Source organism: Elephantulus edwardii, unplaced genomic scaffold, assembly GCF_000299155.1.
Source record: "Elephantulus edwardii isolate Elephantulus edwardi_28Jun2011 unplaced genomic scaffold, EleEdw1.0 scaffold00075, whole genome shotgun sequence".
NCBI classification, from domain to species: domain Eukaryota; kingdom Metazoa; phylum Chordata; class Mammalia; order Macroscelidea; family Macroscelididae; genus Elephantulus; species Elephantulus edwardii.
This window is the reverse complement of record NW_006399825.1, coordinates 7,252,919-7,267,781: the sequence shown is the minus strand read 5'-3', so window position 1 is coordinate 7,267,781 and position 14,863 is coordinate 7,252,919. Positions and strand designations below refer to the sequence as shown.

At 41.1% G+C, this 14,863-nt stretch overlaps 1 protein-coding gene across 2 annotated transcripts in view; it reads right to left on the bottom strand.

The window, feature by feature from the left end:
• CDK15 (cyclin-dependent kinase 15) overlaps positions 1-14,539 on the bottom strand; it is a 137,378-nt gene extending 122,839 nt beyond the window's left edge. The window contains exons 1-4 of one of the 2 annotated variants that reach the window (XM_006889088.1): positions 14,331-14,539; positions 13,451-13,600; positions 13,152-13,246; positions 5,855-5,934 (exon numbers count right to left, since the gene is read on the bottom strand). In XM_006889088.1, the coding sequence (XP_006889150.1) occupies positions 5,855-5,934; positions 13,152-13,246; positions 13,451-13,600; positions 14,331-14,453 (448 nt within the window). In that variant the 5' untranslated portion in view covers positions 14,454-14,539. The remainder of the gene's footprint in view (positions 1-5,854; positions 5,935-13,151; positions 13,247-13,450; positions 13,601-14,330) is intronic. The other variant, XM_006889087.1, reaches the window with a different exon arrangement.
• Positions 14,540-14,863: the final 324 nt, after the last annotated feature.

The window sequence follows — 14,863 nt, the reverse complement described above, 5'->3', positions numbered from 1 at the left end:
AGTTTTTCATAAAAAAAAATCTGTTCTCTCCTTTTACAGTAAAATGTGTTGTTATTAGGTGCCATCAAGTTAACTACGACTCATCGCAACCATATGAACAATGGTTAAAACCTTGACCTAGCCTGTGTCAGCCTCAGTTTGTGTAGTAAAACATACACAACATAAAATGGCCTATTTTAACCATTGTCAATCTAGGGACATAAAAGACACACTCTATATTATGCAATCATCGTCACTGTTTGTTTTTAAAAGGTTTCAAAACAGCAAAACAAAACATTTTCATTGCTCGAAACAGGACCTCATTAAGCTATAATGCACCATTTCCCTCTCCCTCTGCCTAAATCACTAATCTACTTTCTTTCTCTATGCATTTATCTATTGTTGTTGTTGTGTGCCTTATGCTTATGAGTTGGGACCAACCCATAGCTGACCCTCCTTTCAGAGGCAATTAATCGCACAGGAGGAGATTGCCCATTCTTCTCCTGCAGAGCAGCTAGTGGCGTTGAACCTTATGCCTTCAGGATTGCAGTGCAGCTCCTTGCCATGAGGCCACCAGAGCGCCCTACTTATCTATTAACATATTTCATCTACATTGGGTATGTCCATTTGTGTCTCTGGTGGAGTGGTCTTTAAGGAGTTGCACTGCTAACCCAAAGGCTTCATTCACTCTCTGTGGTTCAAATCCACCAGCTGCTCTGAGAGAAAAAGACGTAAGATTTACGGCCTCTGAAAATCTGCTGGAAGGCCAGCTGTGAATTGGTTCTGACAATAAGTTGTCATTACTTCAATGGTAATGAGTTGTTATTTCACTTTTGTCTTCCTTATTTATTAAGCAGCTTTCACATACATATGTGATTGAAAATACCATGACTTGGGCACATTTTAGTCTGCAAAGTGACATCTTTGCTTTTTAACACTTTAAAGAGATCTTTTGCAGCAAATTTACCCAAAGCAATACATAAGAGAAATGCATTTATAAAGTGGGGGTTTTAATCATATTGTTGTGAGTTAGCCCTCTATTAACTAGGGGGAGTTTCTGCATAGACTAAATTATTACAATTACAATATCTGCTTCAGAAATTGTTCAGAGGATTCAAAGAAGTAACACATGAAAAGTACTTGGCACATATATTAAGGCATTTTTTCCCCTCTTGCTATTCACACTTGCTAATTTCATAACATTACAGGCTAAGATCAAATGAAAACAAATAGCACTCCCAATGATCAGACTAATAAACTGCCACATGTATTATACTTATAGAGAGACACTGTACATGTAGTAAAATCCTACTCAATAAATCTTTACCTGCTATACCATCAGAGCAGCCAAACTGCTCAGGAAAAGTAATTCCCGCTTGAAGGCTTTTTAGCAAGGGCTGCCTTACTCTTTGAGTTCTCCTCCACATGGCTTTCAGTGGCCTTTTTAGCTAGTGACCCTGGATTTTAACTAATGAACTCCAGCTGTTCATATTTTGCCTCCCAGCCCTTCTCATTTAACCTCCTGTCTCCCTAGTCTCACATCCTTAAAGTTCTGAAAGGGGGGGGGGGAATGGGACAGTGCCAAAGTTTTCAAAGGAGGTCTCATATCTTCTCGAGGGGAGATGGCCCCCTCTACCAAGGGCTCTGAGCTTTTACACTGATGGAAAAAGAAACATTCGTTGTTGGAAATTGGACACCTAACCACCTCCAAATGTGTCAAAAATCCTTTTGTGGTTTTTAATATTATACAAGCAAAGCATTCAGTAAGGTAAGTCCATAAAACAAACCCAGAAAGTCCACAATTGAATACGATATGTAATTGCAAACACCTGTGATAGAACAGCACCTCCTCAGTAAATATGTAATAAAAGAAACATTTAGAAAACAGGCTGAACACAGGCAGAGCTTCTCCGACCATGCTGAGAACCATCTGCTAGCAAAGCCAGCTGAAGGTTTCAACTGCTCCTCAAAATGTCAACCTGAGAGAATCTGGCTGTGGGCAAAATCCGAGCAAAACAGAGCTGGAACAAGAGGCAGAGCCAACTACACAAAGAGGACCCCGTAAAGATGAGACGAACCTGTTCTAGAGACCCTCCCCTACGCTGGTGACGCAAGGGTTTCTATTATGTCCAGAAGTGCTCTTAAACCTCTCCACACATCACTTTGTAAATCTGATCATCCATTCATGGAGAACACTAATAAGCAATTTCATAATTGCAGCTTCCATTACACTAAACACTTAAAACCATGCTTTCCTCTAGAAAGCACCTGAGCCTCCCAGGATGACTCTTCAGCTAAACAGATAGCCATTTGGTCCCAGCACTTAAAACGTAAGAGCCTTATTTCCCAAGGGCTCTGGAAGTGACACCAAATTCAGTTAGAAACTCACTTTACACATGGCTTTCCATGCCTCTTAAGATTAGTCCAAAGCCTGTTTACTCCATTAGTCCGAGCAGAATCATTTCTTCTCTTCATAGTCTACAGTGAGGAGTTCTGGAGGTGCCGTCATCAGGGAGTTGCACTGCTAATCCAAAGGCAGCAACTCTCATCACTGGCAGTTCGAATCCACCAGCCCCTCTACGGGAGAAAGATGGACAATCTCCTTTGGCACAACTTAGAGCCCTTTGAGGACCCTGGACAGCCAACTATGAGTCAGTTCCAATGAGTTTGAGAATTGTTTGTTTCTGAGTTGACAATGTCTTTTCTACTTCTGTTTCTCACACTTCTTGTTGCCTGAAATGTCTATCCCATTAGACTGCAACAACATAGAGATCTGGGTCCATTCTACTCTGTGTCTTTCTTAACACCAGCAACTTGCTTTGCATCTAGTTTCCACTGTCACTGAGTTGATTCCTACTCATACAGAGTGGAACTGCCCATAGGGAACTGAATCTTTGTGGAAGCAGACGGCCATATCATTTTCCTGGTGAGAAGCTGATGGGTTCCACCCATTGAACTTTCTGTTAGCTGACTAGTGTTTAAACCTCTGAGCTACAAGGGTTCCTTTCTGTATATGTTGTTTGTTGTTGTTGTTGTTGTTAGGTGCTGTCATGTTGAAGACAATCCATAGCAACCCTATGAAGAAAAGATCTGAACCATGTTCTATCCTGCTCCATCCTCACCACTTCCTGACACATTAGAGCCCATTGCGGCAGTCACTGTGGCAATCCACCTGGTAGAGGGTCTTCCTCTCCTTCACCAACCCTCCACCTGTGCAAGCATCATGTCCCTCTCCATAGCCCCCCCCTAACAACAGGACTGAAGTACATGAGGTGAAGCCTCATCATCCTTGCCTCCAAAGAGCACTCTGGGATGCACCCTCTCTAAGACAGATCTGCTCTTTTGGCAGTCCATGGGATGTTCAGCGTTCTTCTCTAACACCACAGCTCAAAGGCATCGATTCTTCTTCTGTCATCCTTATTCATTGTCCAGCTCTCAGATGCACAGCAAGTGATTGGAAAGATCACGGTCTGAAACAGACTCATCTTATTCCTCAAACTGACATCATCACTCTTCAATAATTTGGAGAGATCCCTAACTGTAGATTTTCCCAGTGCAATAAATCTCCTGATTTCTTGATTGCTGATAATAAGGATGTTAAATGTGGATCCAAGTAAGAGGAAGTTGTTGACAACGTTTCTCCCTCTATTATGATCTTGCCCATCAGTCCAGTGGTAAAAATTTTATTTTCTTGATATTGAGATGCAATCCATACTGAAGGCTAGATTCTTTGATCTTATGCAATCAGAGCTTAACGTCTTCCCCACTATTGGCAAGCAAGGTTGTGCACCTGCCTGGATCTCATGAACAATATTATAAATAGAGCCTATAAAGTTTTTCAAGTGCTGTCTAAACAATGCCTTTTTTTCAAATGATCCACTGAGGATTTATGTGATTGTGTTATGTTCTTATATAGCTTTCTCTTCTGTATGCATTTTCTAGGGATATAGATTATACCCTTAGCTCTAGGCATGGAATCAATATATAGAAATATTTAGCAAAGCTCATTGAGTAAATATGGCATCAGGACTGGAAGAAGACTCATCAACAATCTGTGCAGATGACACAACCCTGCTTGCGGAAACTGAGCAGGAGCTGAATGCTTGCTGCAGAAGGTCAAGGACCACAGCCTTCAATATGGATTGAAGGTCAACCTCAAGAAAAAGAAGATTATCACCACTGGGCCAACTGGCAGCATTATGATAGATGATAAAGAGATTGAGATTGTTAACAGTGACAGTTTGCTTGGCTCCACAATCAACACTCTTGCTACCAGCAGCCAGGAAGTTAAAAAATTAATTACATTGTGAAAGTCTGCTGTCAGAGACCTCACCAAAGTACTGAAGAGTAATGATATCAGTCTGGAGACTAACGTGTGCCTGATCCAGGCCATGGTCTTCCCAATTACTTGCTATGCATCAGAAAGCTGGACAATGACTAGGATGATAGAAGGAGAATTGATGCCTTTGAGCTGGAGAAGAGTGTTGAATATACCGTGGACTGCTATGAGAACAGGTTCGTTCTAGAGAGGGTGAAACCAGGCTGCTCCTTGGAGGCAAGGATACTGAAGCTTCGTCTGACATACTTTGGACATGTTGCAAGGAAGGACCAGTCCTTGGAGAGGGATGTCATGCTTGGGATGATGGAAAGACAACGCAAGAGAGAAAGACCCTCGATAAGATGGATGGATTCAGTGACTGGGTAATGGGGTAAGTGTGTCAGAAACAATAAGATTAGCACAGGATAGAGCAGGGTATTGTACATAGGATTGCTATGAGTCACAGGTGACTCGACGGCACATAACAACAACATTGAGTTAATAGTTTTTGATGAAATAATATTGCAATTCTTAATCTTATTTGCCAAGTAAATTGAAACAAACAGTACAAATGTTGTCAGGTGTCATTGAGTCAATTCTGACTGATAGCGACCCTTTGTACACACAATGGAATGAAACACAACCCAATCTTGTATCATCCACACAACTGTGGCTGTGTTGGAACCCATGTATTAATAGCCATGTATAATCCATCTTGTTGAAGGTACAAATATTTTAATTACTATATTACTTCTGGAAAGGTTTTAAAACAAACAAACATATTAGGTGCTGAATATAGTCCCTGAAAGTTATAAACTGTTAACACATTCAGCTGATAAGTTAAAGAGTAGAGGTTTGAGTCCACCTAAAGGTACTTCAGAAAAAGACCTGATGATTTACTTCTCAAAAGCAACAAAAGTCAGTCCCTGGGGAGACTCTCACCATCAGCAAAGAAGGAACAGTGCACGCCTTTCAGGGCCAGAGCTTCTTGGACCCATTAGACCTATATATAGGAGAGCAGCAGCGGCCACCACAGAGGGGAAACCAGAGACCCAGGCGAGACAGAGCTGACCTGGGTCTGCTTCCCTGCAGAACCAGAAGCCTTTGTTCGACCTTGCTGGAGAGCTTAGAGCAAGAAGCCACAACTGGCAGGACAAAGAGAAGTTAGTAACGCTGTCCTAAGGAAGCTGTCCTGAATGAGTGAGTGTATCTTGCTGCAAACCTGAATGATAGCATTTTTATTTCCCTATAATTTTTTTATTTAATTAATTTTTATTTTCTTATAATTGGGGAGTGTGGGAGATTCAACCATTGGAAACCCTATGGGCACAGGTCTACTCTAACACCCAAGAGGTTACCATAAGTAGAGGTTGATGTTAGGGTTTTAGGTGCTACATGGATTATCTCAACATATTTTTTTTCTTTTCACTATTCTTAATAATATTTACCTCTCCTCCTTACAATTTTGTTATATAATAATAGTTTATAACTCAACATATTTTATACCCAAACAAGGACTCAGAACTGATCTCTTGAGTTCATTCTAATTGTTCTTACCTTCCCGGATAGCTGTGAATGGGACGCCTTCCTCTGCATTCATGCTGATGACTTTTAAAGCCACTAGCTGTCCATTTATCCTGGAACACAAGGGACAGGGAGAACATACACTAACGAGGTGGTTCACAGCAGCAATCTGTATTAATGATTGTTTAACAAAAACAAGCATCCTTCAAAACATATTCAAACACATGAATCTACAGTTATTTTTTTAAAAAAATCTATATTCCCCAACATGTTTGTTTACCAAAGTGCTATCTCTTACCAAAAAAAAAAAAATAAAATAAATTGACAAATATAGAAAAGTACAAAGAAATGCCACATAAATTTATCCATTTAATCCTTTGATCCCTTTTCTTCTGTCATTTCCCTTTGTGCACATATTTGAGCCATTACTCATTTTTTACTGTATTGTTGCAATGATCACTTAGTTGTGTCCTTAGCTGTACACTTATGCTCCTCTCTATACTCTCAGGCAAGTATCAGGGACATCGTTTTACAATGAAAGTAAACCTTTTCTATACAAAGTCCATTACTATCCCCATCACACAAAGAATAAAAGCCACGTTACAATGACTCCCTAGGTGTTAATAGATCTTCCCAGACCCCATCACCATCTCTCCTCATAGCCATCTAGCTAGTTTGCAGTCAAATCTGCTCAGAATCATGGCACCTCAATGTTTTTAATGGCTAATTTTTCAGAAGTAGAGCTCCAGGCTTTACCTCTGAGGTGCCTCTAGGGAGATTTGAACTTCCACCTTGTAGGTTAACCACTTGCTCCACCCTAAGATTCCCTACCTCCTCTCAAAAAAAGCCCCTCAAACTCTTTGCTCTCAGGTCAGCACCGACTCATAGCTGACAACCATCTAGGAAGAGATTGTTCTTCTTTCTCCCACTAAGTAACTGGTAGACTAGAACCAACAGCCTTTGTGTTGGCCACACAATTCTCTAATCACTAAGCCACAAGAGCTCCATCTACCTCCTCTTGTTTTTGTTGTTGTTGTGTGCCATCAAATCAGAATTGACTCACAGTTGAGCCTCCAGTTGACACTCCAGGTGGTTTTCAGAGGCAATCAGTCACACAAGAGGAGACTGTCCATCTCCCATGGAGCAGCTGGTGGATTCGAGCTGTATGTCTTTGAGATTGCAGAAGAACTTCTTAACCGTAGGCCACTCAAGCTCCCCTCTATCTCCTCTGCTCTCCATTAATTATTGTTTATTTGTTTGGTCTTTTTTTTTCCTTAGAGCTTTTAGGGGGGCTTGAAAAAGTTAAATTTTTAGAACATAGACAATTTTAACACATGAATAAAAAGATTGTCTTTAATATACTATCTCCCCATTTCATTCTATTTCATAGCAATTTTACCCGGCAAATTTAGTAATTTCTGTCTCAGGGTGATAAACTTATGGACAGCTGCTACTTGCCCTTCAGACAGTTTTGACAAGGCCAACTAAGAAGAAACAGAGGTAGATTTAAAGTCTTATAATTTGGCAAACTTAGCATAGTTCCCAGAACAGAAAAAATAATAGGTTTAAACCCTGGGAAAGAAGACCTAATGAGCCCTTTCAGGAGCCTGATTAAGGAGATTGGATTATTGGTGGACAAATAAGAGAACAGTATACAGTTAAAGCAGTGCATTGGCTTATTTGGACTGGGCTCAAAATTTGAACGCAAGAGATTTTGTACTAAGCAATGTATGGGCTGCCCTTTTCCTCAAAGACTGAGATTAAATTTCTAGAAAGACTTCAGTCTCACCATTTTGCTTAATCCATCTATTTTCCTGTTCACCATAATCTTGAAAATGTGTCTTCCTCAATCATGACTGAACCGAATTGAAGTCCTGAAAACCGCGTAAAGATCCACATTTAGGAATGAGTCTTGTTTAGAAGAGGGAACTGCCTGAAATGCCTTTATTGCCTGTCTCACTACCATTAGAATGTATGCTTCATAAAAGCAGGGATCCTCCTCTAACATATCCTTCCTAACTCAAACATGACTCATCCGAAAGCCTGCCACTCACTGTCTTTGAGTTGATTCTGACTCATAATAAATCTACACGACAGGATAAAATTGCCCTACTGGGTTTCCTACGTTATAAATCTTTATGGAGCAGACTGTTTCACCTTTCTCCCATGGAGCTGCTGCTTGATTTGAACTGCCAACCCTTTAGGTTAGCAACCCAGTATGTAACTCATCAGCTCCAGGGTTCCTTATTAAAGATGTCTATCCCATAGTAAATCTTCATATGTTGGTGGTGGTGTGTGCTATCGAGTCAGAACTGATCCATAGCTGACCCTCCAGTGGATTTTCAGAGGCGGTTAATCTCCCAGGGGGAGAATGCCCATCATTCTCTTGTGAAGCAGCTGGTGGATTAGAATTGTGTGTCTTTGGGATTACAGAGAATTTTCATATAAATAAGCCCATTCTTTAATGCTAATAATTTTTGTGAACATAATTTTCCCCAATTATATACCATTTTCAAAACAGTATTGATAATACAGAAGATCTTTTTGTACAAGCATGCTTGGGTTTGTAATTGATCACCTTTTTGTTCTCATACTACTTTAAATAGTTTCTTGTTTTTCTAAATAAATTTTTACTTGATATTAGTTTGCTTACCAAGTTTGTATACTTTGTTTTTCACACCAGATCTTTCCCATTTCCTTTACCCACCCATCCTTCTACCCTTCATGTTGTGTAGCCCTATGATTACCTCCCTACCCATCCTCACCCCTTTGCTCCTACCGACCCCTCCTCAGAGCCTCATACCCGGTTTACTAATTGTCTTTCTATTTCTACAATAATGGTCTTGTACAGTGTTTGTCCTTACGGCACCGAGTTAGTTCACTTAGCATAATACACTCCAGTCCCTCTCAAGTTATGTAGTGATTTTCAAAATCATTGTTCCTGCATGCTGCATTAGCATTCCATTCTGTGAATGTACCACAACTTCTCAGTCCATTCATTTTTGGATGGACATTTGTCTGTTTCCATGTTCTTGTGAAGGTAAATGGCACTTCTACAAACATTGGTGTACAAATTTCTGTTTGTGACTCATTTCTCATTTTTTCAGGGTATATTCCAAGCAGTGAAATAGCCGGGTCATATGTAATTTCTGGATTTCAGTGCAGCTTCTTGCCAGGGTCGTATGTAATTTCTATGTTCAGCTTTTTCAGGAAACTCTAAACTGCCTTCCAGAGTGGTTTTACCTTTAAATAGCTTCTTAAATGATGCATTTAGATTTTTTTGTAAGTATTTCTTTCATTTGCAAAAATTACACTTTTTCTTTTCACATGGCTTGAATTTTTATTATAATTTTGAACAGTAATGGACAATAGTGGATATTTTTGCCATATTACTAATAATCTTTTGTCTATTTTTCCAATACTTTTCTATATGTACATAAACTTATATACATATTATACTTCTAAGTAACTTTTTCTAAATTGGATTGTACGGTGCTGATTGTCCTATAACTTGCTTTTTTCCACTTCAAATACTGAGCATCTTTTAATATTAGCTTATCCAGCTCATATTTTAGACATATACTATCTCATTGCATAGTGATTATTTAGCCAGTCCACCACAAATATTTATAATCAGGCTTTTATTTTTCTGATTATAACCAGCTTTAGTTTACTTGGCTCCACAATCAACACTCTTAGCACCAGCAGCCAGGAAATTAAAAGATGTATGGCATTGGGAAAGTCTGCTGTCAGAGACCTCAGCGGAGTACTGAAGAACAATGATGTCAGTCTGGAGACGAAGGTGTGCCTGATACAGGTCATAGTCTTTGCAATCACTTGTTATGCATCAGAAAGCTGGACAATGACTAGGGAGGATAGAAGGAGAATTGATGTCTTTGAGCTTTGGTCTTGGAGAAGAGTATTGAATATACCATGGACTGCTACAAGAAAGAATAGGATCAGCCTGGAGAGGGTGAAACCAGGCTGCTCCTTGGAGGCAAGGATTCTGAAGCTTCATCTGATATACTTTGGACATATTGCAAGGACCAGTCCTTGAGAGGGACATCATGCTTGGGAAGGTGGAGGGACAGCACAAGAGAGGAAGGTCCTTGATGAGATGGATTGATTCAGTGACTGTGGTAATGGGAATAGGTATGTCAGAGACAATAAGATTGGCACAAGATAGAACAGAGTTTATGACCGTTGTACATAGGGTCGCTAAGAGTCGCAGATGACTCGACAGCACATAACAACAACAACATTGTAAATCTTGCTTCAATGAGCATAGTATTATCTAACCTCTGTGTGTGTGGACAAGGATTTCTAATGTACTTCTCATTCTATTGAGAGGCTAACTTTCTTGAGGGAAATTTCAACTATAAAGCCTTAGTTGCTAGGACAGTTTGCTAAATTGGATTAAATCTATCTCTACACAATATATCGAAATTTCTATTTCTCCTCAAATCCTGTTTAACAACTTTAAAACAACTAAACAGCACAATTACTAAGATAAGATCTGCAACACAATAGTTACCCTTAGACTATTTATTTTAAATATATTAAATTAACTTTCACCAACATAGAACCTGTATGTTTTCCATTTGAGTAACTTGTAAAAGGAAGAATTTGACCATCTGACCTTCCTCATCTTAATTAAAAGGTGGTAAAGTCAAGAAGCTGTGCTGCAATTCCGAAGGCACACAGTTTGACTCCACCAGATGCTCTCCTGGAGAAGGTGGGGCAATCTCCTCTTGTGCCAGTCAGAGCTGACTCAATGGTACACAAGGGGGGAAAAGGTAGTAAAGCTCATGAATCTTTCATGTGTTTGTTGCCCATCAAGATGGATCATTTTCTTCTTGGTATGCAGTTTCTTATTCTGTAGCCAGTTTGTACATTTTACAAGCCCAAAATTTGTCACTTTTTTATACGATTGTATGTTACAAAAGGAGCCCTGGTTAGTAAGAGACTGCTAATCAAAAAGCATTTAAAGCCCATCTGTTGTCTCTGGGAGAAAGATAGGGTCATTGCTTCTGTGAAGGTTTAGAACCTTGGAAACTCTGTGGGTAGTTCTACTTGGACCCAGTCTGGTGGCCTAACAGTAATGAGTTTGGTGGTTTGGATCCACCAGCTGCCCCGTGGGGAAAAAAGATGGGCAACCTTTTCCTGTGCAATTTGTTGTTGTTATTTGTTGTTGAGTCGACTACAGTTCATAGAAACTCTATGAACAATAGCTCTAACCCTACCACATCCTGAGCCAATCTCACTGTCTCTGACACACCTACCCCCATCACCACAGTCACTGTGTCAATCCATCTCATCCAGGGTTTTCCTCTCCTGTGCTTACTAAGCTTGATGTCCCTCTCCAAGAACTGGTTCCTCTGGGCAACATGCCCAAAGTATGTCAGACACAGCTTCACAAGCCTTGTCTCCAAGGAACAACCTGGTTTCACCATCTCCAGGATAGACCTGTTTGTTTTCTTGGCAGTCCATGGCATGTTCAATACTCTTCTCTAGCACCAGAACACAAAGGTGTCAATTCTTCTTCTGTCATCTTTAGTCACTGCCTGGCTCTCAGGTGCATAGTAAGTAATTGAGAAGACCTTGTTGGGATCAGGTGCACCTTAGCCTCTAGACTGACATCGTTGCTCCTCAGCACGCTGGAGAGGACCCTGACAGCGGATTTTCCTCAAAGCGAATTTTCTTTTGATTTACTGCCTACTGGTGCCAAGAGTGTTGATTGTGGACCCGAGCAAAATAAAACACAGTTTACAGCCTCTGAAAACATACTAGCAGGTCAACTGTGAGTCAGTTTCAACTCAATGAGATTTCTATAGTTTATGAGTAAAAATTGATTCCGTGAAAACAGATTTGATCCTGTTTTATGCTTTACTGAAACCAAAATCAATGTCTTCTATGATGGCAAAGTGAAAAAAAAGATAAAACTGCAAACTCGAATTTGTTATTGTGATTTAAGCAGAGACATGGAAAAGAGGCAGCAATACCTTAAAAACCACACTTAGCACCAGGTGTAAGAGTTGTGTTTGTTTTTTGAATCTGTGCTTGCTGAGGTTAGCTGCTGTCAATGTGGCCCCAAATTCATGAAGGTCCCCAAGCAAAGTGGTGCTCAAGTCTTCACTGTTCCCATGGTTGGTTTTACATCACAGCTTTGTGAGCTATAGGATTTTCACTGGCTGATTTTTGGAAAGAAATCACTAGGCCTCAGGGGGTTCTGGTGACAGTCTATGGAGAATTACTCTGCTAAGCCAAACGTAGAGCCTCTGACAGTTTAGATTCATCAGCAGCTCAGGGGAAGAAAGATAAGAAATTTCCTGGCATGTGATAGATAGCCTCTGAAAACTCACTGGACGGTCAGCTATGAGTTGATTACAACTCAATGACAGTGAATTCTTCCTATACCGTTTTAGACTGGAGGCTGCACTGTTATTAAGATAACACACAAGCTTCCACTGACATATCATGGCAGCATGCAAGATGTATTGGCTGCAAATGGAACTCGGAAACCCCACAAGGAAGAGAAGAGTTCTAGCACTGAACCATCACTGTCCCCAGGCCAGTGGTGGTTTTTGTTAGGTGCCATCGAGTGGAGTACAATTCATAGCAATCCCATGAACAAAAGATCTGAACCCTGTTCTATTCTGTGCCATCCTCAGGCTTAGTGACACATTAGAGCTCATTGCAACAGTCACTGTGTCAATCCATCTGGTTGAGGGTCTTCCTCTCCTTCACCGACCCTCTACCCATCCCATCATCCTGTCCTTCTCCAAGGAATAGCACCTCCTAGAAACTTGCCCAAAGTATGTATGGCAAAGCCTCATCATTCTTGCCTCCAAAGAGCACTCTGGCTGCACCCTCTCCAAGACACATCTATTCATTCATTTGGTCATCCATGGGATATTCAGTCCTCTTCTCCAACACCACAGCTGACCACATCTTCTTGTTGTTGCTATTGTGTGCCTCGAGTGGGAACCAAACAATAGCTGGCCCCTCATCAGTTTTCAGAGGGCGTAAATTGCACAAGAGGAGATAGCTCTTCCTCCTCCTGCAGAGCAGCTGGTGGATTCAAACCACATGCCTTTGGGCTTGCAGCACAACTTCTTGCTGTCAGGCCACCAGAGCTCCCCTGACCACATCTTAGTGAGCTGATTTATCTGGGGCAAGGAAGGTCTCCTTTTCTTTCAAGGCTGTACGAATCCTCATCTTCCTCTCCCTGTTGTCCCTCTCATGTTGCAGCAGTCCTGATGTCTTATCGACCTTTGTAACATAAAATCAGGGGGACAGGGCACTTATCTCCCAGACCTCAGTCACTCACCTGCTAATCCCCTTGTAAACTGTAGCATAAGAACCTTCACCCAGCTTCTCCAAATTCAGGTAAGACGAGGCTGCTCCAAAAGGGAAACTCTTCCTCTGCTCAAGGGTAATGGGTGAGATGAGAGAAAAAACAGAAAGGGGATGTTTTCATTGTCGATATTTTTTTCCCCAGGGAAAGCAGACAGTGTTGCATGAGTGCACTTGGGAAGGAGGGACAGTAATTGCCAGCGAAGGAAGAGCCAGCCTCCCTAGGCAAGTACACATTAAGTTCTTCAGGATCAGCATCAGCTGCTCACTCACCCACTGAAAACTCTGCTTCAGATCCTCTTCCTGAAAAGAATCACTGTTACTCCGTGGCCTTTTACTCTTAACCTTCCGGACACGGACTGTCTGATGTCCCCTGGGGTGAAATGAAGTCACGGAACATGATGCTTCTTTTAGGTCTGTTAGCTACAGAAAAACAACCGAGAAAAAAAAAAAAAGAAAAATGTAGGAATAAAATTAATGCAAAATCAAGACTTGGTGGCTGACATCCCTCTTTCTTTCGTCACCTGATTTTTATTCTTCGTATGTTTTCTAAGCTTTCTACCTCCCCATCAGGCACTTTCCCTGAAATCTATTCTTTTTTTAATAAGACCAAAATGATAACAACTGTTAAGCCACTCCATCCTTTCTTCACATAAAAATATGGGTTTGACACTTAGATTAACCTTAATCTCTTTGATGGATGTTTTCCAGTTTTCCCTCTTTCTAATTCAGGCTCTCTCTTTTTTTTAAGTGTCCACTTAATTTATCTCCTTAGGGGAATAATCTTCTAGACGGAATTGCTCAGGATGCTGAGCTAATTAAGAACATTTTGAACCTCCAGCATACTAATACTGCTGCTTGCTTTTTAAGATTCAGTTCTGTAATTGAGTATCTCACCAATTTTGAGAGAATCATGCCTTTCTGCAAGTGAGTTTCTTGCAGCCCAAAGCCTACTATTATTTTTCCCTCTTGATTTACAAGACCATCTCCCAATCTGATAATAGCAGCCATAAATTCTTGGTGACTTTAATAGAATTTTTCTTTTTATTGGTTAGATCTGCTGCAGAGAAATCAGACCCTACTGTAGAAAGGGAGTCTCTGAACTCCTTGGTTTAGCAATAGAGAAAGATGCTCCTCCCCAGGATACAAATACCTCAACCGCAGCCTCCATCGTCACCGGCTGAGTCCTTTGACAGCTGTGAGCCTCGCCTCCCTCCGAACGACGATAGCAGCTGCATCCAGGCTGTCGCGTCTTTGCACATAGCTCCTGACCCATAATCTTCTAGGCTCAAGGAGAAAACCCACACTTGAACTTCTCCCCCTCTGCCTCTCCCGTCCTTCTTCACTCGCTTTTAGCCAGAGGTCAGCAGTGCTGGAGCTTTCATATGACTCACATGAGGGCTCTGCCTGGAGCAGCCTCATGACTTCAGCAGTTTTCCCGTATCAGTGCAAGAGATGGTATACATCCGAAAGGCAGCCGTCTGCATTCATAGGTGCACCACTGCAGACAGGGTGGTGAACGTGGCAGAGCGTGGAGCCGGGCATAGCTGACTGAGGTTCTCTTTTCACGCTGCAGCCACAAGTTAGGGGTGTTGGTATACATCATTTATCATAGGAGTTTCTTTTGCTTAACCATATAAATGGCAAAGGCATTTATAAGGCGGCAGGTGGACACTTAGAGGATTA